Below are 27,352 nucleotides of genomic sequence, written 5' to 3'. Positions count from 1 at the left end.
GTTTAATCCACAGTAGCGTCACTGGCAGTATCCGATTGTTGGGAGCACTGGTGCCCCCGCTGGTGTCTTCGCAAGTTGCTGGAAAATGTGAACCTCTTGCCACACTCACGGCAGCTGAATGGCTTCTCCCCTCTATGGGCCCGCTGGTGGGTCAGCAGAGCAGAAGAATTGCTGAAGCCCTTCCTGCACTCAGGACAGTAGAACGGCCACTCTCCCATGTGGACCCGCTGGTGGGTCAGTAGGTGGGAGGACCGGTTAAAGCGTTTCTCGCACTCTGGGCAGGAGAACGGCTTCTCCCCGGTGTGGACCCGCTGATGCCTCAGCAGGTGGGAGGAATTGCTGAAAGCCTTCCTGCACTCGCGACAGCTGAAGGGCCTCTCCCCCGTGTGGACCCGCTGGTGGGCCACGAGGTTAGAGGAGACCGCAAAACCCTTCCTGCACACTGAGCAGGAGAATGGCTTCTCCCCGGTATGGACCCGCCGGTGGGTCAGCAGTTGGGAGGGCTGGGGAAAATTCTTCCCACACTCAGGGCAGTCAAATGGCCTCTCCCCAGTGTGGACCCGCTGGTGTGTCAGCAAGGAGGAGGAACTGCTGAAGGCCTTCCCACATTCAGGCAGGGGAACGGCTTCTTGCCTGTGTGGACCCACTGGTGCTTCAGCAGGTCAGAGGATTTGCTGAAGGCCTTCCCACAATCAGAGCAGGGGAAGGGCCTCTCCCCGGTGTGGACACGCTGATGCGCCAGCAAGTGGGAGGAGTGGGTGAAGCTGTTCCCGCACTCGGGGCAGGTGAATGGTCTCCCCAGTGTGGACTCGGCGGTAGTCCAGCAGGTGGCAAGAGCGGATAAATCCCTTCCCACACTCTGGGCAGGAGAACGGCCTCTCCCTGGTGTGACTGCGCTGATGAATTTCCAGGGCAGATGGGACACTGAAGCCTTTCCCGCAGTCACCACACTTCCACGGTTTCTCCATGGGGCGAGATTCCTCTGGTTTCTCCATGGCCAAAGCTTCAGCTGCACACAAACGCATGTACAAACCCTCCCTGCCGTGAATTCCTCTTTCCAGGCTGTATAATTGTGACAGGCTGCACATTCAATGCGCTACCACAGTAGCGTCTCTCATCCAGCTCCACTGATGCTGAAAGCGTACTGAAACAGAAACCAAAGAATTTTGCTCCTTCTCACAGAATCATAGTCAAAAATCGTTACAGTCCCAATGGATTGATTGACTGTCTGTCATTGACATGAAAATGAGGACTGCAGACGCTGGAGAGTCAGTCAAAATGTGTGGTGCTGGAAATACACAGCAGGTCAGGCACCATCCAAGGAGCAAGAGAGTTGCTGTTTCGGGCATAAGCCCTTCAACTACTGAATTTGAAACTTCAGTCTTCAAATCTTCAAATGCACTGGAAAAACAGATTATGAAAGTCATCACTGTCAGTCAGGGTAGAAAGTCAGGGTAGAAATTCAGAACAAACAATTCTACTTTATGCGGAACATTCTTTTCTTTTGTAATTCCATGAAATTGAAAGCACCATTACCCTACTCTGATTGCTCTACATTTACACCTGATTAATGCATCTAACCTACACATCCTGGACACTATGGACAATTTAACATGGCTAATTCACCCAAACCTGCAAATCTTTGGATAGTGGGAAGAAACAGGTGCACTGGAAGAAATCCGCCACAAACACCAGTCGGAGAATGTGCAATACCCACACAGACGACGGCTCTGAGGCTGGAATTGTATCTGGCTCTCTGGTGCCGTGAGGCAGCATCACTAACCACAGACACTGCGTACCTTCCTTTTCCAGTCCGCCACCAAGTCACTCAGCTTGAGCTTAAGCAAAGCACTACGTTTAATTTTCGCTTCACACACACTGAACTTTCGGCCCGTCCCCACTTCCCCTACAGGAAATGCAAACAGCTGGGGGGTTGCCACATCGAATCCCTACAGTGCGGAATGAGGCCATTTGGCCCAACAACTCTCCATTTACCTCTGACTAATATACCTAACCCACACATCCCTGAACACTATGGGGCAATTTAGCATGGCCAATTCATCCTAACCTGTACATCTTTGGACTGTGGGAGGAAACCGGAGCCTCTCGATGAAACCCACACAGCCACGGGGAGGACAATGTCTGTGTGGAGTTTGCACAGTCACCTGAAGCTGGAGTCAAATCCTTGTCCCTGGTGCTGTGAGGCAGCAGTGCTAATCACTGAGCCACGTGCTGCCCGTGTGTGCTGAAAGAGATGCAATGTGGAACTTTATTGACTGTACCGCACAGTGGATTGTTGAGTAAGGATCTGGAAAGAGGTAGCCAACATTTAGGAGCGCATTGCGACAGATGCTGGAATCATTCCTGAAAACAACAAATGCTGAAGATCACAGCTGGTCAGGCAGCGTCCACATAGAGAGAGCAAGCTAACATTTCAGGTCTTCTTTGAGATTTAGAAAATCTTGCTGGATACAGAGAAGGTGAATGTCAGGAGTCATTTCCCTGGAATGAGGGATTTCAAGACTTGCGGACATATTTTTAAGGTGAGAACAGAAAGATTTCAAAACAAAATAAGGGGCAACATTTTTACAGAGTGCTTCACGTGTGGAATGAATTTCCAGAGGAAGTGGTAGATGCGCTTACAGTCACAACATTTAAATGACATTTGGATAAGTACATGAATAAGAAATATTCAGAGGGATATTGGGCCAAGCACATGTAGGTGGGACTAGTTTAGTATGGAATTATGGTCAACATGGACTGGTTGGACCGAAGGATCTGTTTCCATGCTGTGTGACTCTGACTGGATACAGTGGATGTGGGGAAGATGTTTCCACCAGTAGGAGAAACGAGGACCAGAGGACACAGGCTCAGGGTGAAGGAATGCCCTTCAGAACTGGGATGAGGAGGAATTTCTGCAGCCAGAGGATGGTGAATCTGTGGATCTCATTGCTGCAGAGCGCTGTGGAGGCCAAGTCATTGAGGGCATTTAAGACAGGGATAGATAGGTCTTTGATAAGTAAGGGGATCAAGGGTTACGAGGAGAAGGCAACAGAATGGAGTTGAGAAACATATCGGCCATGATCGACTGGTGGAGCATACTCAATGGGCCAAATGGCCTCATTCTGCTCCTGTATATTGTAGTCTTAAAACTGGGCAGATTACTGAAGTGGTTTTCATGAACAATTTCAGAGTCCTGAAGTAAAGTCGTAGAGGTGTACAGCACGGAAACAGACCCTTTAGTCCAACTCGTCCATGCCGACCAGTTATCCTAACCTAATCTCGTCCCATTTGCCAGGACTTGGCCACTATCGCTCTAAACCCTTCCTATTCATATACCCATCCAGATGCCTTTTAAATACCGTAATTGTACCATCCTCCATCACTTACTCTGACACTCGTTCCATACATGCACCACCCTCTGCATGAAACACTTATCCCTGAGGTGCCTTTTAAAATCTTTCCGCTCTCACTCTAAACCTATGCCCTCTAGTTCTGGACTCCACAACCCAGGGAAAAGACCTTGTCTGTTTATAAAATCATGAGGATTATGGATAGAATAAACGTGTGGAAGGTCACACCCACCCCCCACAAAAGCTTCCTCACTGTTCTATCTACCTGCGACTCTACTGTCAAGAAGCTATGAACCTGCACTCCAAGGTTTCTTTGATCAGCAACACTCCCTCGGACCTTACCTGATTTGCTTTTCCAAATGTAGTACCTCACATTTATCTAAATTAAACTCCATCTGCCATTCCTTAGCCCATTGGCCCATCGGATCAAGATCCCATTGTCATCTGAGGTAACCTTATTTGCTGTCCACTACACCTCCAATTTTGGTGTCATCTGCAAACTTACTAACTATACCTCTTATGCTCACATCCAAATCATTCATATGAATGATGAAAAGTAGTGGGACCAGCACCAATCCTTGTGGCACAACACTGGTCACAGGCCTCCAGTCTAAAAATCAACCCTTCACCACCACCCTCTGTCTTCTACCTTCAAGCCAGATTTGTATCCAAATGGCTAGTTCTCCCTGTATTTCTCGAGATCTAACCTTGCTAACCAGTCTCTCATGAGAAACCTTGTTGAATGCCTTTCTGAAGTTCATGGAGGTCATGTCGACTGCTCTGCCCTCGTCAATCCCTTGTTGCTTCTTCAAAAAATTCAATCAAGTTCGTGAGACATGATTTCTCACGCACAAAGCCATGCTGACTATCCCTAAATCAGTCCTTGCCTTTCCAAATACATGTAAATCCTGTCCCTCAGGATTCCCTCCAACAACTTGCCCTCCGGCAATGTCAGGCTCACTGGTTGATCGTTCCCTGGCTTTTCCTTGCAATCTTTCCTAAATATTGGTACCACATTAGACAACCTCCAGTCTTTCATCACCTCACTTGTGACTATCGATGGTACAAATACCTCAGCAAGGGACCCAGCAATCACTTCTCTAGCTTCCCACAGAGTTCTAGGGTACAACTGATCAGGTTCTGGGGATTTATCCACTTGCATGCATTTCAAGACATCCAGCACCACCTCCTTTGTAGTATGGACATTTTTACATTTTTCAAGATATCATCATCTGTTTCCACACATTCTATTTCTTCCATGTCCTTCCCTACAGTAAACACTGATGCAAAATACTTGTTTATTATTTCCCCCAACACCTGCAGCTCCACACATAGACTGTCTTGCTGATCTTTGAGGGGCCCTGTTCTCTCCCTAGTTACCCTTTTCTCCTTAATGCATTTATAAAAACCCTTTGGATTTTCCTTAACTCTACTTGTCGAAGCTATCTCATGTTCCCTTTTTGCCCTCCTGAGTTTACTGTCAAGTATACTCCAACTGCTTTTATACTGTCAGGATTCACTCAATCTCTCCTGTCTTTACTTGTCATATGCTTCCTTCTTTTTCTGAACCAAAACCTCAATTCCTCTAGTCATTCAGCATTCACTACACCGACCAGCCTCCCCTTTCACCCTAGGTTCTAGATGAGAGTGGTGCTGGAAAAACAGCAGTTCAGGCAGCATCCGAGGAGCAGGAAAATCGATGTTTTGGGCAAAAGCCCTTCATCTAATCTAGAATCTAGTTTCCAGCATCTGCAGTCCTTGTTTTTACCTAGTTTTTCCCCTTTCACCCTAACAGGAATATACTGTCTCTGGACTCTCAGTTTCTTATTTTTGAAGGCTTCCCATTTTCTAGCCATCCCTTTACCTGCGAACATCTGCTCCCAGTTAGCTTTTGGAAGATCTTGCCTAATACCAAGTTAGCCATCCTCCAATTTAGATCTGGCCTATACTTTATCATCACTCTTTTATAGCTCATAGAATTATGGTCACTGTCCCCAAAGTGCTCCTCCACTGACAGCTCAGTCACCTGCCCTGCCTTATTTCCCAAGAGTAGGTCACGGTTTGCACCTTCACTAGTCAGAACATCCACTTACTGAATCAGAAAATTTTCTTGTACACATTTAAATTCCTCCTTAGCTCTACTTGTCGAAGCTATCTCATGTTCCCTTTTTGCCCTCCTGAGTTTACTCTTAAGTTTACTCCAACTGCTTTTGTACTGCCTTTAAACACTATGGCAGTCCCAGTCTATGTTGGGAAAGTTAAAATCCCTGACCATAACCACCCTATTATTATTACAGATAACTGAAATCTCCTTACAATTTTTTTCTCAATTTCCCTCTGACTATTAGGGAGTCTGTAGTAAAATCCCAATAAGGTGATCATCCCTTTTCTTATTTCTCAGTTCCACCCAAATAAGCTTCCTGCATGTATTCCCAGGAATATCCTCCCTAAGCACAGTAATATATCCCTTATCATAAAAGCCACTCTCCCTCCTCTCCTGCCCCCCTTTCTATCCTTCCAATACCATGTGTGTTCTAGAACATTAAGCTGCCAGTGCTGTCCATCCTTGAGCCATGTTTCTGTAACTGCCATGATATCTCAGTCCCAAGTTCCTAACCATCATCTGCCTTCCCTGTTTGGCCTCTTGCAATTGAAATAAATGCAGTTTAATTTACCAGTCCTACCTTGTTCTCTGCTTTGTTACTTCCTGCTCTGATTGTTTAACTCAGTCCCTTTCCCAACTGGACCAGTCACAGACTGATCTCTTTCCTCACTATTTCTCTGGGTCCCAGCAATCCGTGCCCCCCACCCACCCCTACCTTACTAGTTTAAATCCTCCTGAGCAGCTCTCGCAAATCTCCCAGCAAAATATTAGTCCCCTTCCAATTCGGGTGCGATCCATCCTTCTTGTACAGGTCTTTTCTACCCCAGAAGAGTTTCCAATAGTCACATTTTTGGATCCTTTCTCCCATGCACCAGTTCCTCAGCCACGCATTCATCTGCCCTGTCCACCTATTCTCACCCTCACTAGCAACATTCCCCATTAAATGGTTAAGTCCTGGATTGCTTTCCTAAAATGCAACACCTCACGTTCGTCTAAATTAAACTCCATCTGCCAATCCTCGGTCCATTATCCCATCCAATCGATTATAATTTATAGCAAACTCTCTTTCCTCTCTTATTCCCTAAAAGTTGAAAATCTCCATCCCACACACACTCCTTTTATTCTCATTTTACTGAACCTAATCCCTGCTCTGCCTCATCCTGAAAAGTCTGGTTCATGCTGATTAACAGGCCTACACTCAGGGGGGATTTAATCGAAACATAAGAATGCTGAATGGCTTGGACAGAGTGCATGTTGGGGGAGATGTTTTCAGTGGTAGGAGAGATGGGGACTTGAGGGCACAGCCTTCGAGTAAACGGAAGATCTTTTCGAACGGAGATAAGGAGAAACTTCTTCAGCCAGACAGTGGCGAATCTATGAAATTTACTGCCACAGAAAGCTGCGGTAGCCAAGTCACTGAGTATATTTAAGACTGAAACAGATGATAGGTTCTTGAGTATCAAGGGGAGAAAGCTGGAGAATGGGGTTGAGAAATTTATCAGCCATGATTGAATGGTGGAGCAGACCCAGTGGGCTGATTGGCCTAATTTCTGCTCCTGTGTCTTCTTGGCTCTTGCTGTTCTGGACACAGTGAGAGAAACTTGGGAGCAGGAGTAGGCCATTTGGTCTTTCAAGCCTGCACCAGCATTCAACAGATCATGACTGGATATTAATCTACCTACATCTAGGTCGATTAACTTGGATTTTTTTTTTTCACTGGAGCATAGAGGTGACCTCACAGAGGATTATAAAATCACGAAGGATAGAGATGTCCTTTCGCTCAGATGTGAGCTTCAAGATTAGGGAGCACATTTTTAAGGCGAGAGGAGAAAGATTTTAAAAACACATCAGAAGCACCCTTTTTTAAGAGAGTAGTTTGTGTGTGGAATGAATGTCCAGAGAAAGTCCAGAGGTCAGATCAGTTTTCCTTCGTGTGAATCAAGGAAAGCGATGGGATCAGACGTAGGACCAGGCTGTGCACTCAGAGCATGTGCAGACCAACTGGCAGAGGTCTTCCCGTACACCTTCAACCTCTCCCTACAACAGGCCACTGTCCCTGCCTGTTTCTGAGGCACATCATCCCTGTGCCTCAGAAGACTCATGCAGCACGTCTCAATGACTACCGCCCAGTTGCCCTAACTCCGGTGGTCATGAATTGCTTTGAAAAGCTGGTCATGGCATTAATCAACTCCAGCCTTCCCACTACTCTTGCCCCACTCCAATTTGCCCATCGGCAAATTGGGATCCACGTCAGATGCCATATCATTTGCCCTTCCCTCCAACCTGGAACATCTTGACACCAAGAACAGGTACGTAAGAATCCTACTTGACTACAGTTCAGCCTTTAACACTATTATCCCCTCGACACTGATTACTAAACTTAGTGATCTCGGACTAAGCCCCACTCTCTGCAACTGGATCCTCAGTTTCCTGACCCACAGGCCACAATCAGTGAAGACTGGGGACAATGTTTGATCCTCTCTAACACTCAACACTGGAGCCCTCCAGGGGTGCATACTCAACTCCCTACTGTACTCACTGTATACCCATGACTGCGTCACCAAATACAAGACTAATGCCATTTACCAGTTCACTGTCACCACTATAGTCCGTCAAATGTCAGATGGCAACAAATCTCAGACTGCAGACAGGAGGTGGAAGACCTGGAAAAATGATGCACTGAAAACAAACTAGATCTCAATGCTAGCAAAACCAAGAAACTCGTTATTGACTTTTGGTGGGATGTTACTCATGCACCCATACACATTAACAGCACAGAGGTGGAATTAGAGGAGAGTGTCAAGCTCCTGGGAGTGGTCATCCACAACAAGCTGTCTTGGATGTATAACTACCTGGTATGGCAACTGTACCATTCAAGATTGGAGACGGTTACAGAGAGTGGTGAACTCAGCCCGGCCAATCACAAAGGCCAACCTCCCATCTATAGAATCCATCTACCAGACCTGCTGTCAAGGGAAGCCGCCAGCATTCTTAAATATCCATCCCACTCTGGCAATGTTTGTCTACAACCTCTACCATCGGGGACAAGGTACAGAAGCCTGAACAAACGCAACAGCCAGTTTTGTAATAGTTTCTACCCTACTATTGTTAGAATACTGAATGGACTCTCAAACTCTCAGGATGTGTCTGAACCTTTGTTTTTGTTTTTGCCACTGTTTACTTATTATTTACTATGCGACTTAACTATGTGATCGCAAGTCAACGCTTTTCACTGTGCCTCAGTACATGTGACAATAAATAAATTCAATTCAGTTCAAGTGGTGGATGCAGTCCAGTTAAAAGGGTTAAAAAGCATTTGGATCAGCACATGAATAGGAATGGTTCAGAGGGATATGGGCCAACACTGGCAGGTGCAACTAGTTTAGTTTGAGAACATAGTCAGCATGGACTAGTTGGACAGAACAGTCTGTTTCTGCACCGTCTGACTGTCTAACTGTTCTATACTGGTCTTAAACCCATTTTCTTGCCTCCCCCCACAACCATCCACTTCCTTGTTGTCGAAAATTCAAATGAACTCAGCCTTGAATATATTCAATGAACCCCACCCCCAACTGCAGGAAGACATCGCCACCTCTGAACTCAATTCCTCTTGCTAATGTACCACTTGCTGATATAGAAGGACGCTGAGGCCTGTTTGTACATCAACACATCATTCCTGATGAAGGCCTCGTGCCTGAAATGTCGAATCTCCTGCTTCTCAGATGCTGCCTGAACCTGCTATGCTTTTCCAGCCCTACACTTTTCGACTCTGATCTCCAGCATATGCAGTCCTCACTTTCTTCACATTCCAAAAGATCACTATTTAAGGAATGCGTCTCCTTTCTGCTTTTTTTTTAAAACAGCAAATGCGATAACTTCACATTGTGCTACTACACTTGCCATGTGTTTGCTAACTGAGACACAATCTTGGACCAACTTTTCCAGACTCTCTCCCCTCGCCGGGATTCACTCCCTTTCCTTTCAATTACTGCAAAACAAAAATTGAACCCCAGAATGAAAACAAATGGAAAAGAGGGTGAGAAAAGAAAGTGCCGTACTCACAGATGTTGGACAGAGGAAAGAAGTTGCAGTCTGGGGTGAAGCTCAATCTTCATTCAGAGAGGAACAACAGCAGTAGCAGCTTCAGAAGCTCATGGTCAAACTTCCGTATTCAGGCAATAGCAAGGCTCTGATTGACAAAGGAACCAGGCTCCTTCCGGTCATCCCCCCCATTAGCCCATCAAAAGAAGGTCGCAGTCCGTAATTGCGGACAGCGTGGGGCATGCGCAGTTCTTGTTAACGCTGCTGAACATGCGCAGTACTTACTGACACCGAGGAGTATGCGCAGTGTGGTCTGTGGCGATGCTGGTGTTGTTGACAAGATTTTGTACCCGAATGTCAAATGTCAACAGGAGTTTAAAAAAAAGCTGAAGCCACATTTTTTTAAACCTGTAGCTCGACATTTTATTGCGTTTGCATTTTGTGTGACTCCTCAACTTTTGAATGTCTTTTCCCCAGGGTAGGGGAGTCCCCGAGAGGCATAGATTTCGGTTGAGAGGGAAAAGATTTAAAGGGACCTCAGGGTCAGAATAAAACAGTTTGAAAGTTAATTCCCCTCAACAAATGCCCCCTCTTATGCCCTGAATAAGATAGATTGTTCACAGCCTATTAATCATGAGTAGCAATGATGTTGTGAAACTTAGAAGGGTTCAAAAACGATTTACAAATATGTTGCAAAGGTTGGAGGGGTTCAGCTGCAGGGAGAAGCTGAATAGGCTGGGGCTGTTTTTCATACAGCGTTGGATGCTGAGGGTTTATAAAACCTTATAGAGATTTACAAAATCATGAGGGGCTTTGATAGGTTAAATAAACAAGATCTTTTCGCTGGGGTGGGAGAGTCCAGAACTAGAGGGCATTCATTTTGGGTGAGAGGGGAAAGATATAAAAAGGACCTGAGGGGCAAATTTTTCACGCAAAGGGTGGTGCATGTATTGAATTAGCTGCCAGAAGAAGTGGTGGAGGCTGGTACAATTACAAAATTTAAAAGACATTTGGATGGGTATATGGGCCAAGATTAATTTAGGATACCTGGTCAGCATGGACCGACGGGTTTGTACAACTCTATGGTTCTATTTCTGCATAGTCAGAATCAATTTCACAAGACTAGGAATGGGCCATCCACAAATTACACCCTGTCCTCAACTGTGGACTAACTGGACATATTTGAATGCAAGGTTCAGAAAGATGTCTGCAGCTTTTCTATAAAGTTGAACATGCTTTCATGATATTTCTGAATATATCATTTTAGCTATTCTCAATTTTAAAGTTCAGTAATTTCTCGTGCAGCCGTGTCTACCAGGTAGAGTCATCAACATCCATTCTCTTTCTCTCTTCCTATAAGGGTTTGATACAGCGATCGAAGAGGGTTTGAGGCATCCGCAAGGACAGGGAGTGGGTGGAAGAGAAGGAGAGAGAATGGACAGTGGGGCAGAGTGTCAGGGGGTGAGAGAGATAATTGACAGGGGGACAGAGGGTGGGAGGATGAGAACACTGGGGGGAACAGAGGGTGATGGGAATGGAGAAGATTGTGGGGACCGATGGTGAGGGAAAGAGAAAGACTGGTGGGCAGAGGTGGGGAGGAAGAGAATGCAGGGCAGAGGGTGGGGGTTGAGAGAGAATGGACGGGGACAGTGGGTGGGGAGAGATTGGACAGGGGGGCAGAGGGTGGGGGGGGGAGAGACTGCCCAAATCCCACCTTCCCCAGGACCGGTGTTGATATCTCACGAACTGGAACCCACTCCTCCCACAGCAGACTTGTGTCAATCATTTCTCAATATTTACGTGGCGAAAGCAGTAGAATCATAATTCTGACAGGCCATTCGGCCCATCAAATTCATACTGACATTCCAAATAGCATCCCATCCAGATCCATCCACTGACCCTACAGCCCTGCAGTTCCTCATGGCTAACCCACTCTAATCTGCACACTTCAGCATGGCCAATCCACCCTAAACTGCAGATGTTTGGACTGTGGGAGGAAACCAGAGCACTTGCAGGTAACCTACACAGACACAAGGAGGAGGACGTGCCAAAGTCCACACAGACAGTTGCCCAAGGATGGAATCAAACATGATCCCCTGGCACTGTGAGGCAGTGGTACTAACCACTGAGCCACTGTGCAGTCCAGAGTTAGCTTCTAACTTTTCACGCACCCTCAGCAGAGGCTCTCTCCTGACATTTGTGGACCACACCTGCTGTAACCTCCATTTCCCACATCTTCAGCCCTGAGCACATTGGTTCCCGAATCCTGGCACCAGATAGACACCGATGTCATCTGGCCTCCTGCTAACAACTGCGGAGACCGGAGACAATCCCTGTCACTATTCTGTCCCTTACCACCACCTCCCCAATGTTGTTCGTACTCCCAGCACCCAGCCAGTTCGCTCCTCCACTCCCTTGCAGCCTTCTCTCAGATCCCCTTTACCTGCCTGATCCACGCTCATACTTCCTGACCCTGTCCACTGACTCAATCAGAAGGGTCTGTCCGGAGAGGAATGACCAACTCCTGGAATAAAATGACTGGTTATCTTTTTCATCAAAGGTCTGCAGCCTGGCTTTCAGCTCCATCTCTCTGAGCCGAATTTCCACCAGCATGTGTTTGCCCTGGATCACAGCATCCAGAGCCTCCCACCTTCTGCAAATCAAAAGACAAGTCCCACCCTACACTCTCCAATGTGTGTTGTGTAACTGCTTAATCATTTCTGGTGGCCGAGCAGAGGCTAAGTTCAACTTGGATTCCAAACTTGGGTATCAATAGCATGAGGATGGCTTCAAATGGACCTTGGGTTGATGTCACACGACATGTGACTCCACTACACTATACAGTCTCTCTCTCTCTCTCTCTCTCTCACACACACACACACACACACACACACACACACACACACATGCATGTAAGTCAATAGGGTGAATTTGCGGAATTATATTTGCAAATACATTGTATTTTGCTCAAAAAGTGCACAATCTGCAGGCAGTCAATGCATGTAATAATTTTATAAATTCCTACTTTGGAAATAGAACCAGTCTGACTCAAGATTGGGATACTGACAGACTTGAACCTCACACCTTCCATGCATTGTCTGAGCTGTCACTTCTTTTTATAAAATAGAGTCATAGAGTCTTAGAGATGTACAGCATGGAAACAGACCCTTCGGTCCAATCCGTCTACGCCGACCAGACATCCCAACCCAATCTAATCCCACTTGCCAGCACCCAGCCCATATCCCTCCAAACCCTTCCTATTCATATACCCATCCAAATGACTCTTAAATGTTACAATTGTACCAGCCTCCACGACATCCTCTGGCAGCTCATTCCATACACGTACCACCCTCTGCGTGAAAAAGTTACCCCTCAGGTCTCTTTTATATCTTTCCCCTCTCACCCAAAAGGAATGCCCTCTAGTTCTGGACTCCCCGATCCCAGGGAAAAGACTTTGTCTATTTATCGTATCCATGCCCCTCATAATTTTGTAAACCTCTATAAGGTCACCCCTCAGCATCCGACGCTCCAGGGAAAACAGCCCTAGCCTGTTCAGCCTCTCCCTATAACTCAAATCCTCCAACCCTGGCAACATCCTTGTAAATCTTTTCTGAACCCTTTCAAGTTTCACAACATCTTATGGGCGGCACGGTGGCACAGTGGTTAGCACTGCTGCCTCACAGCGCCAGAGACCCGGGTTCAATTCCCGTCTCAGGCGACTGACTATGTGAAGTTTGCACGTTCTCCCCGTGTCTGCGTGGGTTTCCTCCGGGTGCTCTGGTTTCCTCCCACAGTCCAAAGATGTGCAGGTCAGGTGAATTGGCTATGCTAAATTGCCCGTAGTGTTAGGTAAGGGGTAAATGTAGGGGTATGGGTGGGTTATGCTTTGACGGGTCGGTTTGGATTTGTTGGGCCGAAGGGCCTGTTTCCACATTGCAATGTAATCTGTAATCTTTCCGATAGAAAGGAGACCAGAATTACATGCAATATTCCAACAGTGGCCTAACCAATGTCCTCAACAGCTGCAGCATGATCTCCCAATTCCTGTACTCAATACTCTGAGCAATAAAGGAAAGCATACCAAACGCCTTCTTCACTATCCTATCTACCTTAAGTTATCTCGAGTATATGACTTAAAAGAAGTTCTAGGATTTGCATATTAATGAACTGAAACCTGCAACCCATTCTAAAAGATGAAAGACTTAACAGCAATCTTGGTTTGTTCAATATATCATTTCAGTTGCATGACACTGATCTTTTGCTATAAATTCTGTGTCTTATGATCCTGCTCCACAGCTACCTGATGAAGGAGCAGCGCTCCGAAAGCTCGTGCTCCCAAATAAACCTGTTGGACTATATCCTGGTGTTATGTGATTTTTAACGTTGTTTCTCATGAACACAGCCACAACACTTCCTGCTGCTGCCAGTAAACATTACAATGCTGATGAAACGATGCAGTACCTGCAGAGATGAAAATCTTAACAGTTTCTAACGATACTTGCTACTGATTCACTGCTCCTTCTGATACATGACTTTGGTAACGTAGTGCTGGAAGCTGAGTGAGCAGCTTTAAAACAGAAACCTGTTGGATTTTAAATCTTTCAATGTCTGGGGATTCAAAACCGGGAATTCCCAGAGTTGAGGTAGTAATCCAGTTGATAATACCACTCGGCCATTGCTCCTTCGATCCCAGTGATGGCACATGAACTCACTAATGCCTCTGGAAGTTGTCCACCCAACCAAATCCCTTCCTGCACTCAGGGCAGGAGAACAGCCTCTCCCAGTGTGGACCCACTGGTATGTCTGCAGGGTAGATGAACTCATGAACCTCTTCCTGCAGTGACAGTAGGTGAACGGCCTCTCCCCAGTGCGGACCCAAGGATGTTTCAGCAGTCCAGGAGAATTGACGAATGTATTCCTGTACTTGGAGCAAGTGAATGGCTTCTCTCCAGTGTGAACATGCCAGTGCATCAGCTGGTTGCACAGCCAACTGAATCCCTTCCCACACACAGAGCAGGAGAATGGCCTCTCCCCTTTGTGAATGCTTCTATGAGTCTCCAGCACTTGATGGGGAAGGGAACCCTTTCCCACAGTCCCCACATTTCCACAGTTTCCCCATGGGGAGAGCTTTCCTTGTGTCGCTCTGGGTTTGAGATTACCAACAGAATGGGTACACAGTCTCTCTCCACCGTGAGGGGTGAGACTTTGATTCCCCAAACTGAGTAACTGGTTTCAAGCACTTTTCACAGTCAGTGCACTTAATCTCCCTCACTTGGGTGTCTCCATATTCTTCCTGCCAAAGTGTTCAAAATCTCTCAAGCAGACAAAAGCAAACATTTCTTCTCAATTGGAATGGTTGCTGATATTCAAGTCCCAATGATTCAAGTGGCTCTGTCAGAAGTTGATGTATCATTTGCTTTCAGATTTCTTTCTACATGTCTTCCTGCAAAAATAAATTCACAAAATACGTGATCACAGTCAATACTGTTAAATGAACATAACATAGGTGACAATTCCTGTAGTTTGCCAGATGCCTGATCACATATTATCCAGGACACAGAAACCTGAAAACCCTCATGCAGCCAGATAGCCTTAAGTGTGTATGGAGGAAATCTTCATTTCGGTGACAATAATCTGGAACAAGCTGCCGACAAAGACACTGGAAATGGAGCTGAATCAAGGACAATGAAAATGAAATGTCAAGGCTACTTGAGAAAAACAAACCAGTAAAGTTGCTGAATGACTTTCTGCTGTCCTATTCAATAAAAAAGATGACAAGAAATACAGAATATAACTTCAGTGCTAGATTAGAATGTGAAAACTAATAGCCACAAGGCTTTTATAACAGCGAATAATATCAGATATACACCATATGAAGCAACATATGTCTACATTTTATATCAATGTGCCAATCCCTTAGATTCTGCTCCATCCCTTGAGTAACGACCCTTTTAATTCTGAACATGAGTAAAGAAACGATCTTTTTCCACAATGCAAATTGTATATAAATAAACGTATCAAACTGAGGGGAAAAAAATTAATATACCGTTAAGAAGGACAGAGAGCATCTGACACCTGTGCAGAGTCTGCTCCCTCCCTGGATTCACTTCAGTTGCTACAAGTGATTAATGTTTCCTCCCTCTCTCTCTCCCTCCCAGGATGAGGAATAGAAAGGGTGAAGATATTGCTTTGCTCCCACGATTTCTCCATGATGTGGGAATCCTTGTCTCTCTCCAGCTTTGACAATCGGTTGAAAGACCACTCATGTATGGAACGTGTTCCATCTATTGCTGCTGCGAATGGGGTGTTGCTATTTCAGGCTGTGTACCCGCTTAAAGCTCTTCCCACAGTCAGTTCATTGGAACACTCTCACTCAGGTATGCATACCTCAGTCTCACTGATGTTTGAAACCTTGTGAAGCAGACAGGACAGGAGAGAAATAAAAAAATTCTACTAGATTCAAAGGCCGATGATATTCCCGTACCAATGAATTGATTGTCTCTATCAGATCTTGTTTTGAGATTTCTGGCTGTAAATCCTCCCTTTCTCGTATCCTGTAAAAGGAGATTACAGAAGACATTGCTGTCTACACAGTATAGAAATTCAAAACAGACAATTCTGGTTTCTGTGGAACATTCTTTCTTTTCTCCTTCCCTCAAAAATGTGAATCGTAATGCTACAGTCTCCCTCCATTCTTACTCTACTGTGGCTATTATCACCCTCGCTCCCGTTCTCCTAAAAATGCTGAAAAATGTTGACTGACAGATCCTGTGGAACCCTAGGTCTGAATATCATACATAAGTTGAAGCAATTTATCCATATCTCCCCTGTCAAGGTCCCACAGGATGTTTATAAGCCCTTTGGCCAAAATAATCCATTCACCCCATCGAATCTGCTCCACCTTTTATTACCATAATGATTAATATTATAATCCAAAAATCCACATTCATGCCTTATTATTGATTCCCCATTGATTAAAATTCTGCCCAACATCTGCCTTGACTATACTTAGTGATAGAACTTCAATAGCCCTGTCATTCATTACCCTCTGAGAGAAGATATCCACCTCATCTCCATCATAAATATGCAAACACTTTAGAGGCTATTCCTTCTGGTCTGAAACTCTCCCACAAATGAACACTACCTTTTTGGCAACTAACCTTTCAGGCCCACTAAAATTCTGATATTTATTCATTCAGATCTCCTCTCATTCTTCCAAACTCGAACGAATGCTCAGCTAAGCTACGCAACATTGCAAAATTAGCAAACACGTCAATTCCCGGGATTAATTTTGTGAACGCTCTCTCACCAGCTTCCAATGTTTCTGTCATCTCCTCTACTTCGAGGGACCAGAGTGCAAAACACGCAAGTTACAGCATAATAAAAGAATGATAAATAATAGACATTTTTCTAGCAGAAATTCGAAAATGTGCAAAAATAGTCAGACGGAAAAGAGTCCAATCATGTAGTGGTAAGGAGCCTGATGGCTTGGGAGAAGAAACTGTTGCCGAGTCTGGTCGTGATAGATTGAATTGGGAGGTGGGTGTGAGGATCTAAAGTTGGAATTTAGGCAACAAAATATGTACATTTTTATTTCAACAAAATGGCTTCTCGATTTAAAAGAATACTACAAAATGGCCTGTGAACCATACTGCTGAACATACTGCTGATTCGCAGAATTAACTTGCAGTTCAAAGATAAGAGGACAATAGAATTTTCATAAGATGAATACTGACACATTATTTGACCATTTGAACTAATACATGGCATGACAATTTATGTAAATTAGATATCCTTCTTAAAGAAAATATCATTGGATTAACTTGCTGTAAATCGTGTCACCTTATTATATGTGATTGGTCTTTCTCGTAATTAAGACTATTATTTCTTAAAAACCATATAAATAATGTGCAATTTTCAAATGTAATTGCGCAACTTCATCACGGAACACAGAAGCTTCAATCTCTGTGTTGCTGGATAGAATTGCGTTAAGATACCTTAATTCAATAAACTAATGAACCTTGCTTTTCGAATACACCGCATTTGTCGATTCCTTTGACCGATCTCGAACCAAGAGGCCCCTCTTGAGGAGACGCAGATCTTCATTTTGGTGCCCTGGCACGTTTCGGCTCGGACAGATTGTGAACAGCAGTGTACGAGTTAAATGTCCCTCACTATTGAGTGTTGAGGAATTCGGCCTGCCAGACGTGATTGTTTTTCGAACGTTTGGTTTTCCTGTCAGTCAAGTGGTGTCTGACGTGACCAGTCCAGCCCGAAAGGATCGGTCTTAGCAATGGATGAGTCTGGGGGACTTGTTAAATGTTTAAAAAGGGGGGAGAGATTAATTGAAGTTGAGGGTGCTTTGGTACTTACGGACAGTGGTCTTCGAAAATTGCTGAACTCTGAGGGGAGGGTTGAAATCTGAATTCCCAAGCTTTGTTAATTTTTGGTTTTTTTAAAAAAATTCTTTCTCCCGAGCTTCGTTGCTTTCAGAAATAAAACAAAATCAATCTCCAGAGATTGGTTATTTTCTGGTGTTATCTTTTTAATAGAAAAAAATTCGATCGCTTAAAATTCATTTATTTTCGGTTCGGGTTGCGTTAACTTTGTTAGTTTTCGTTTTAAAAAAAACTCCGATTGCCTAAACTTCGTTTATTTTCGGGTTCGTTTCATTTGAACTTCGTTATTTTTCGGGTTGTAGCTTCGTTTATTTTGGGGTCGCGACATTTAAACGTCGTTACTTTTCGGTTTAAAGAAACTCCGATTACCTTCGTTTATTTTCGGGTTCGCGTCGTTAAACTTCATTACTTTTCGGGTTTTAAAAAAACTCCGATTGCCTTGATTTAGAGATGCCGCTGTTGGACTGGGGTGTACAAAGTTAAAAATCATACAACGCCAGGTTATAGTCCAACCGGTTTAATTGGAAGCACACTAGCTTTCGGAGCGACGCTCCTTCATCAGGTGATAGTGGAGGGCTCGATCGTAACACAGAATTTATAGCAAAAATTTGCAGTGTGATGTAACTGAAATTATATATTGAAAAATTGATTGTCTGTTAAGCCTTTCATCTGTCAGAATACAGTGATAGTTTCACTTCTTTCATGTGTAAATCACAAAACCCTTTTTTTAGAAGTTGCATTCTCGGGTTAGCTGTTAACAGTGGTGATAGCTAGACAATATTTTGAAGGAGTTAGCCCCCTGTGTTCTCTGTCTATGACCTGATGTTTAGATTGATTCTAATCTAAAAAGTGATATAACAGAGTTTTACATAAATTCATGCAGTTTTTGAGCTCAGAGTTCTACATGAATGTATGCAGTTTTTGAGCAAAGTGCAATGTACTCTGCAAGTACAGATTCACCACACAAAATATATGTGTGCATGTGGGTCTTTGTCTGTGTGTGTGTGTGTGTGTCTGTCTGGGTTGGGAGTTGTGAGTGTGAGAATGTGTGTGTGTGCGTGTCGTGAGTGCAGAGTGTCTTAAGTCTGTGAGGAGGTGCATGTGAGAGTGTGGGAGTGTGTGTGTCTATATGGGTGTGTGTGGGCATCTGTGTGCGCGTCTGTGTGTACCTGTGTCCGTGTGTGTTTGTGTAGGAATATATGTGTGTGTGTGTGTAGTGCAATGGTGATCACCTGTAATGTGACATGAACCCAATGTCCCGGTTGAAGCCCTCCCTATGGGTACCGAACTTAGCAATCAGCCTCTGCTCGGCCACTTTCCTCTGCTGCCTTTCTCGAAGTCCACCTTGGAGGATGGACACCCGAAGGTCCGAGGCTGAATGTCCTGGACCACTGAAGTGTTCCCCAACTGGGAGGGAACCCTCCTGTCTGTTGATTGTTGTGCGGTGCCCATTCATCCGTTGTCGTAGCCTTTGCTCAGTTTCCCCAATGTACCATGCCTCCGGGCATCCTTGACTGCAACGTATAAGATAGACAACATTTGCTGAGTCACATGAGTACCTGCCATGTACAAGGTGGGAGGTGTTCCAACGCACAATAGTGGTATTTATGTCCACAATCTGACACGTCTTGCAGCGTCCACCGTGACAGGGTTGCATGGAGTTGTCCTGAGAGCCGGGCAGTTTGCTACGAATAATGATCTGTTTGAGGTTTAGCAGTTGTTTAAAGGCAAGTAGTGGAGGTGTGGGGAAGATCTTGGTGAGGTGCTCGTCCTCATTGATAATGTGTTGCAGGTCACGAAGAACATGGCGTAATTTTTCAGCCCCTGGGAAGTACAGAACAACGAAGGGTACCCTGTCAGTTGCAGCATGTGTCTGTCTCCTGAGGAGGTCATTACGGTTCCTTGCTGTGCCACAGACTCTACTACCCTGGGGAAAAGACTTTAAGTACTCACCCTATCCATGCCCAGGGTAAATATTCTCAGCCTATTCAGCCTCTCCATGTAGCTGAAACCCTCAAAATCTGGCAACAGCCTTGTCAATCTTTCGAAGTATCACACATATTTCCTACAGCAGGGAGACCAGAACTAAACACAGTATTCCACAACTTATCCTCCCAACTCCTGTACTCTCTGCTCTGACCAATAAAGGCCAGCATACCAAACGCCTTCTTCACTATCCTGCCTACCTGCAACTCCAATTTCAAGGAACTATGAACCTGCAGTCCAAGGTCTCTTTGCTCTACAACACTCGCCTTAACTGTCAGTCCTGGCTGGATTCACTTCTCCTTATCAACAGCTCAAGGCCAGGAGCCGGAACATTTGAGGTCCTTTTCATGTATGGAGTTGTTTTTCTTATTCCTTGACTGTTGATATGGTAGTTTACTGGCCTTGTAAGTCTGCTGTTAGGTCGGTTTAACTTTACATTTTTTTTCTGCCTGTCTGCAAAGTCAGGCCCTTACTTCTTTGTTTCCCTGTGCTTTTATAGATTTCACAATAAATGTTAATTTTCCATTACACCAGCTGGGTACCTTTTAAATGCTGTAATTGTACCAGCCGCCACCACTTCCTCTGGCAACTCATTCCTTACAAGCACCATCCTCTGAAGATAGGAGTTGCCCCTTAGGTTCATTTTAAATCTCACCCTCACCCTGAAACTATGACCCATCCAGGAAAAAGATCTTGTCTATTTACCCTATCCATGTCCCTCCTGATTTTATAAAAGTTTGTAGGGTCACCTCTCAGCCTCTGGCGCTCGAGAGAAAACGGCCCCAGCCTGTTCAGCTCAAACCCTGACAACATCCCTGTCAATCTTTTCCGAACACTTTCAAGTTTCACAACATCCTTCCTCTAGCAGAGAGACCAGAACTGCATACAATATTCCAAAAGTGGCCTAACCAATGTCTGGTGCAGCTACAACATAAATTCAACTCCTATAATCAGAGGATTGGGAAAGTTTTCAAAACCCACAAAAGACAACTGGGAAAGAACGGAGGGGCAAACCGAACTTTTGCGGGTCAGCATGGCCATCAGGGCGGGGGGATGGGAATGAGGGAAGGAAGCTGAATGTGCTGGAGCCAAGGCGCAGGAAAAACAGAGGATGCAAAACCGGCGTGAAGCTGCAATGAGGAATATTGCATGTGATGTACTTGCACCTGTGGCAGTTACTTGTGGGAATCAGCTGCATTTTAAAAATAAAAACAGAAAACCTAGCTACCCCTGACACAAAACTACGTGGAAGCCATTTTGTCACGAAGCAATGTTTGCAGTAAAATGTAGCCTGTTAACATAATGCTGTCTGAGCCCTGGCTAAGGAATTCTGTTTTGATAGCCTGACCTTGCAGCTGCAGGCTGTCTCTGCTCCTCGGGCCATTAGACTGTGCTGCTTCATAGAATCATGGATTGGTTCTCTCTGTCCCTTATCGGTAATTCGAGCCTAGCTGAACCTGCAGCATAAGATAACATTCAGATTTGTAGACATTAAGAAACGTAGGTCTGGACAACGTATGTGAAACTTACGACTGCCCCTCAGTTGCGTAATTAATGGAGATTGTGCTTGTGATTTACCATAAAACTTGTAACATTCTGTATTACATTAGAATACGTTTGACTCCCCATGGCAATGAATAAAGCTAGTTAATTGCTCAAGGTCTCCTCTCCTGACTGCTTTAAACGATTTGACACACGCGTTACTTTGCCCCAACAGTACTAATACATCGAAGGGAGAGAGAATTCCTCAAGTAGGGCACTCTCAGAATCTGGGACAGCCCTATTTCTGGTTTACTTCCTAATGAACAAACATTAAGCATTTATTTATTTCTGATTTTGTTTCATTTTTCTTGTTTGATTCCCTGCTGTGACTACACTCTGTGTCTGGATGGGTGACAGGCTGAGATTGTAGGTTTGCTTTCGATTGACTGAATGTTTACTTGTTCTGGAAGCTGTAAAAGAGGCGTGAAAGCTTCTGCAGAAGTCCAGCAAAGCTGAGGACAGACCGACATCTTACTCTGTGGGAACAGCGAGTTCAGAGGACAGAGAAATCAGGCCCTGAAACCCGAGCTGACACCAGACTACCGTGTGCTCAGTGCTTTGATGAGCAGTGCCAACCCTCTGCCTTTACCTCGCTTCCCATCTGACTCCTCCCTCAATATTCAGCATCCAATCCTTGCCATCTTGAAGCCAAGTCTCTGTAAGGAGTCTCAGACCATAATTATTCACTTCCAATGTGTGCATTTAATTCATTCACTTTTGTTACAATACGGCACACATTCAGACACACCATGTATCGTTTCAGTTTTTGTGACATTAGTATCCAGTTTCGATTGTTGGTCCATTGGTGACGCTGTTGCTTGGTGACGGTGAGGCTCCCCGGCCCCGCCCATCCCCCCGTGCAGACGTCACGCGGGGGCGAAGGCGGTTGGGAGGAGAAGTCGCTCGAGCGAGGAAGCGGCGGGAGGGCGGCCGTTAGGAAAATGGCGCCGTGCGGCCCGGGGCAGACACCTGTCACTAACCTTGGACTTGTGCTTTTTACCGTCACTGATTTTTTCACCCTTGCGGACTAATCTAATTTATAGATTAAGGTGTAGGTTGTGGTGGATTGGCCTTACTAAATTACCCATAGTGCCCCGGGATGGGCAGGTTGTGGTGGATTGGCCTTACTAAATTACCCATAGTTCCCCGGGATGGGCAGGTTATGGTGGATAATTTAGCATGACCAATCCATAGTGCCCTGGGATGTGCAGTTTAGGGTGGATGACCATGGGAAATACAGGGTAAAAACAAGGACTGCAGATGCTGGAAACCAGATTCTTGATTAGAGTGGTGCTGGAAAAGCAGAGCAGTGCAGGCAGCATCCAAGGAGCAGGAAAATGGACGTTTCAGGCAAATGCCCTTCATCAGGAATAGAGGCAGAGTGCCTGCAGGGTGGAGAGACAATTGAGAGGAGGGTGGGGGTGGGGAGAAAGTAGCATAGAGTACAAGGTGAATGGGGGTGGGGATGGAGGGGATAGGTCAGGGAGGATGTGGGGGGAAGGTAGCAAAGAGTATGATGGGTGAATGGGGGTGGGGATGAAGGTGATAGGTCAGAGAGAAGGGTGGAGTGCATAGGTGGAAAGGAAGATAGGCAGGTAGGACAAGTCATGGGGACAGTGCTGAGCTGGAAGTTTGGAGCTGGGGTGAGGTGGGGGAAGGGGAAATACAGAGTGAGGGGATGGATATGGGTGGGACACTCTTCAGAGGGCCAGTGTGGAATAGATAGGCTGAATGGCCTGTTTCCACATTGTTGGGATTCTATTGACTCTCCCCAAAAAGGAGCATTTTATCGGCATCTATCTTATCAAGCCCTTTTCAGAATTCTATTGGTTTCAATAAGATCACCTCCAGTTCATAGAGGTATACAGCACAGAAACAGACCCTTCGGTCCAACGTGTCCATGCCGACCAGGATTCCCAAACTAAACCAGTCCCACTTGCCTGCATTTGGCCCATATTCCTCTAAACGTTTCTATTCATGTACCCATCTGAATGTTGTAACTGTAATGTTGTAAATGTTGGAATGTCGTTTAAATGTTGTAACTGTTCCTGCATCTCCCACTTCCTCAGCAAGTTCATTCCACACACAAACCACCCTCTGTCAAAACAGTGCCCCTCCGGTTCCTTTTAAATCTCTCTCCTCTCACCTTGAAAGAATATGTCCCCTAGTTTTGAGCTCCCCTGCACGAAGGGAGAGCCCTTTGCTATTCACCGAACTTCACTCCTCATGATTTTATAAATCTCGATGAGGTCACCCCTCAACCTCCTTGTGCTCAGTGAAAGATGTCCCGCCCTCTCCTTATAACTCAAACCTTCCAGTCCTGGCAACGTCCTAGTAAATCTTTACCGAACCCTCTCTAATAGTCTTCTTCGTATTACAGGGCCACCCGAACTGTACCCAGTACTCTAAACCACCCTGTCTACCAGTGATACAACTTTCAAAGAACTACGTACCTAAACCCCACCTCCCCATATCTCGGGTTTGGAGAGATACGGGCTGGGTGCTGGCAGGTGGGACTAGATTGGGTTGGGATATCTGGTCGGCGTGGATAGGTTGGACCGAAGGGTCTGTTTCCATGCTGTATATCTCTATGACTCTATGTCTCTCTCTTTTACAACATGACCCATGGTCCTACAATTAACTGTACACATCCTGCCCTTTCTTGTTTTAGTAAAACGTAAAGCACACATACTCCCACACTCTCACAGACTTATACTCCAACACACTTTCACTTTACTAAGCATGCACACACTCTTACACGCACACTCACGCACAAACTCACATGCACACAATCACAGCAATCTAGGTTTGTTCAATATATCCTATCAGTTGCATGACACGGTGATCTTTTGCTATAAAATGTAATGTCTTTGATCCTGCTTCACAGCTATCCAATGAAGGAGCAGCACTCCAAAAGCTGGTGCTTTCAAATAAACCTGGTGTTGTGTGAGTTTTTAAATTTTATCCACCCCAGTCCAAAACTGGCACCTCCACATCGAGTGAACACAGCCCAAACGTCCCAGTGCTGCCAGGAAACTTTACAATGCTGATGAAATGACGCAATACCTGCACTCCTGAAAAATTTACAATTTCTAACGATACTAGCTACTCATTCACTGCTCGATCTGAAACACAACATTGGAAACTCAGTAAGTTCAGGTAACCTTTATTGCAATCCAGCTTTGTTACAGCTTCAAATCCCCCCAGCAAAAAAGGCAGAGAAAATGTAGCTACTTTTCAAACAGCTCAAGACCGAAGTACGCACACATCCCCCCACAACTACACTTTCCTTACTATTGGTCACCACCAAGTTGTCCCTTTGTAATTGGATCCTTGGTACAGCCTTAACCTGTGGGAAGTATTGCCTCACTCAGTAATTTCAACCCGTATCCTGTATTCCAAGTAAGTTGGATGGGCAGTGTCGAGTCAACCACACTGCTGTGGGTCTGGAGTCACATGTAGGCCAGCCTGGGTAAAGAATGCAGCTGGAACAACTGAGTGAATCCTTTCCCACAACAGCAGTTTCCTCCCCTAAAAAGGATGTGAGTGAATCAGATGGGGGTTTTCTCCACCCACCCCCACCCCAGCAAAAAATGGTTTCATCGTTAGATTCTGAACTCCAGTTTCTGACCAAATTCCAATTCCGCCATCTGCCGCGGTCGGATTCAAACCCAGCAGCCCCGAAACTGGTTTGACAGTCCAGTCGATAATGTCACTCGGCCGTCGCCGCTTCAGTACGTCCACAGTTGGGAGGAGCAGGTGAACGGCCTCTCCCTGGTGTGGAGACACTGGTGGGTCAGCAGCTTAAATCGAGCAGGTGAACCCCGTCCTGCACTCGGGGCCCCTGAAGGGCCTCTTCCCCCTAGTGGAGCCGCGAGTGCCTCTGCAGGTGGCTCACCTGACTGAACCCCTCCCCACACTCTGAGCAGCTGAAAGGCCTCTCCCCTGTGTGGATCCGCCGGTGGGTCAGCAGGGTGGAGGCCTGGGTAAAGGTCTTCCCGCACTCGGGGCAGCTGAAGGGCCTCTCCCCCGTGTGGATCCTCCGGTGCCTCAGCAGGGCAGAGGCCTGGGTAAAGGCCTTCCTGCACTGGGGGCAGCTGAACGGCCTCTCCCCCGTGTGGACCCGCCGGTGCGTCAGCAGGTTGGAGGAATTGCTGAAGGCCTTCCCGCACTCGGAGCAGCTGAAGGGCCTCTCCCCCGTGTGGACCCGCTGGTGGGTCAGCAGGTTGGAGGAATTACTGAAGGCCTTCTTGCACTCGGGGCAGCTGAAGGGCCTCTCCCCGGTGTGGACTCGCCGGTGGGTCAGCAGGGCTGAGGAATCACGAAAAGCCTTCCCACACACGGGGCAGTTGAAGGGCCTCTCCCCCGTGTGGATCCGCCGGTGGGTCAGCAGGGCTGAGGAATCACGAAAAGCCTTCCCGCACAGAGGGCAGATGAAGGGCCTCTCCCCCGTGTGAATCCGCCGGTGTATCTGAAGGTTGGAGGAATTGCTGAAGGCCTTCCCGCAGTCGGGGCAGTTGAAGGGCCTCTCCCCCGTGTGGATCCGCCGGTGCCTCAGCAGGGTGGAGGAATTACCGAAGGCCTTCCTGCACTCGGGGCAGCTGAAGGGCCTCTCCCCTGTGTGGATCCGCCGGTTGATCAGCAGGGCGGAGGAATCACGAAAAGCCTTCCCACAATCGGGGCAGATGAAGGGCCTCTCACCCGTGTGGACTCGCTGGTGGGTCAGCAGGTTGGAGGAATCGCTGAAGCCTTTCCCGCAGACATAGCAGAAGAACGGCTTCTCCCGGGTGTGGCTGCGCCGATGAGTCTCCAGGACAGACGGGACATGGAAACCTTTTCCACAGTCGCCACACTTCCACGGTTTCTCTACGAGGCAGGATTCCTCGGGTTTCTCCATGGCCAACGCTTCAGCCACACACAAACGCGTGTGGAGCCCCTCCCCACCGTGAATTTCTTTTTCCAGGCCGTATAACTGCTTCAGGCTCCACACTCAGTGAACTGCAACAGTAGGGTCTCTCATCCAGTCCCACTGATGCTGAAAACGTACTCAAACCGGAACCAAAAAGCTTTGCTCCTTCTCACAGAATCATAGTTGGAAAATTGTTGTCGTCCCGATAGAGTCAGTGACTGTCAGACATTGATGTCAAAGTGAGGATTGCAGACAATGGAGAGCCCTTCATCTGTTGATTTTGAAACTTCTGTCTTCAGATCGTCCAATACTCTGTTAAAAAGAGATTACAAAAGTCATCATTGTCAGTGCAGGGTAGAAATTCAGAACAAGGAATTCTACTTTCTGTGGAATATTCTTTTGTTATTCCACAAAATTGAAAGCACCATCCCACTCTCTCTCTCCCCGTCTGTTCTCACTCCGCTCTAACTAATTCCCCTGAAGATGCTGATTCAGGATCTTACAGGGGCAGAAAAGCAAAAATGTCAAGACTAACGTCAAGATAAATCCACCTGAAAGTGAATATCTTTCACAACACTGGGATACTGCTGAGAGCGAGCAGGTCTGCCCCTCAGGTCCCTATTAAATCATTCCCCTCTCAGCTCAAATTTAGATTTAGATTAGATTACAGTGTGGAAACAGGCCCTTCGGCCCAACAAGTCCACACCGACCTGCCGAAGCGAAACCCACCCATACCCCTACATTTACCCCTTACCTAACACTACAGGCAATTTAGCATGGCCAATTCACCTGACCTGCACATCTTTGGACTGTGGGAGGAAACCGGAGCACCCGGAGGAAACCCACGCAGACACGGGGAGAACGTGCAAACTCCACACAGTCAGTCGCCTGAGGCGGGAATTGAACCCGAGTCTCTGTCGCTGTGAGGCAGCAGTGCTAACCACTGTGCCACCATGCCGCCCACAAATATATGCCCTCTAGTTCTGGACTCCCAAACCCAGGGGAAAAGACCTTGGGA

At 46.2% G+C, this 27,352-nt stretch overlaps 1 protein-coding gene across 1 annotated transcript; it reads right to left on the bottom strand.

Annotated features, from left to right (window-relative positions):
- Positions 1-2: 2 nt before the first annotated feature.
- LOC122546213 (uncharacterized) lies at positions 3-26,465 on the bottom strand. The gene is made up of 2 exons (XM_087975765.1): positions 25,324-26,465; positions 3-503 (listed from the first exon to the last, which is right to left on the bottom strand). The coding sequence occupies exons 1-2, from the start codon at positions 26,320-26,322 to the stop codon at positions 3-5; spliced, it is 1,500 nt and encodes a 499-aa protein (XP_087831891.1). The 5' UTR covers positions 26,323-26,465.
- Positions 26,466-27,352: the final 887 nt, after the last annotated feature.

The sequence above is a fragment of the Chiloscyllium plagiosum genome, unplaced genomic scaffold (genome assembly GCF_037043375.1).
Source record: "Chiloscyllium plagiosum isolate Xiang-an unplaced genomic scaffold, Cpla_swu_hap1 HiC_scaffold_27, whole genome shotgun sequence".
Lineage (NCBI taxonomy): Eukaryota > Metazoa > Chordata > Chondrichthyes > Orectolobiformes > Hemiscylliidae > Chiloscyllium > Chiloscyllium plagiosum.
The sequence above is the reverse complement of the archived record's forward strand: the minus strand, read 5'-3'. Positions and strand labels throughout refer to the sequence as shown.

What these genes read in the sequence shown, in the direction of transcription:
- LOC122546213 (XM_087975765.1), bottom strand. Translation starts at nt 26,322, where the DNA reads ATGGAGAAACCCGAGGAATCCTGCCTCGTAGAGAAACCGTGGAAGTGT. An exon ending in GTGGGGAGGGGTTCAGTCAG is followed by an intron (nt 504 to 25,323) that starts GTGAGCCACCTG and finishes AATTTTCCCCAG; the next exon opens with CCCTCCCAACTGCTGACCCA.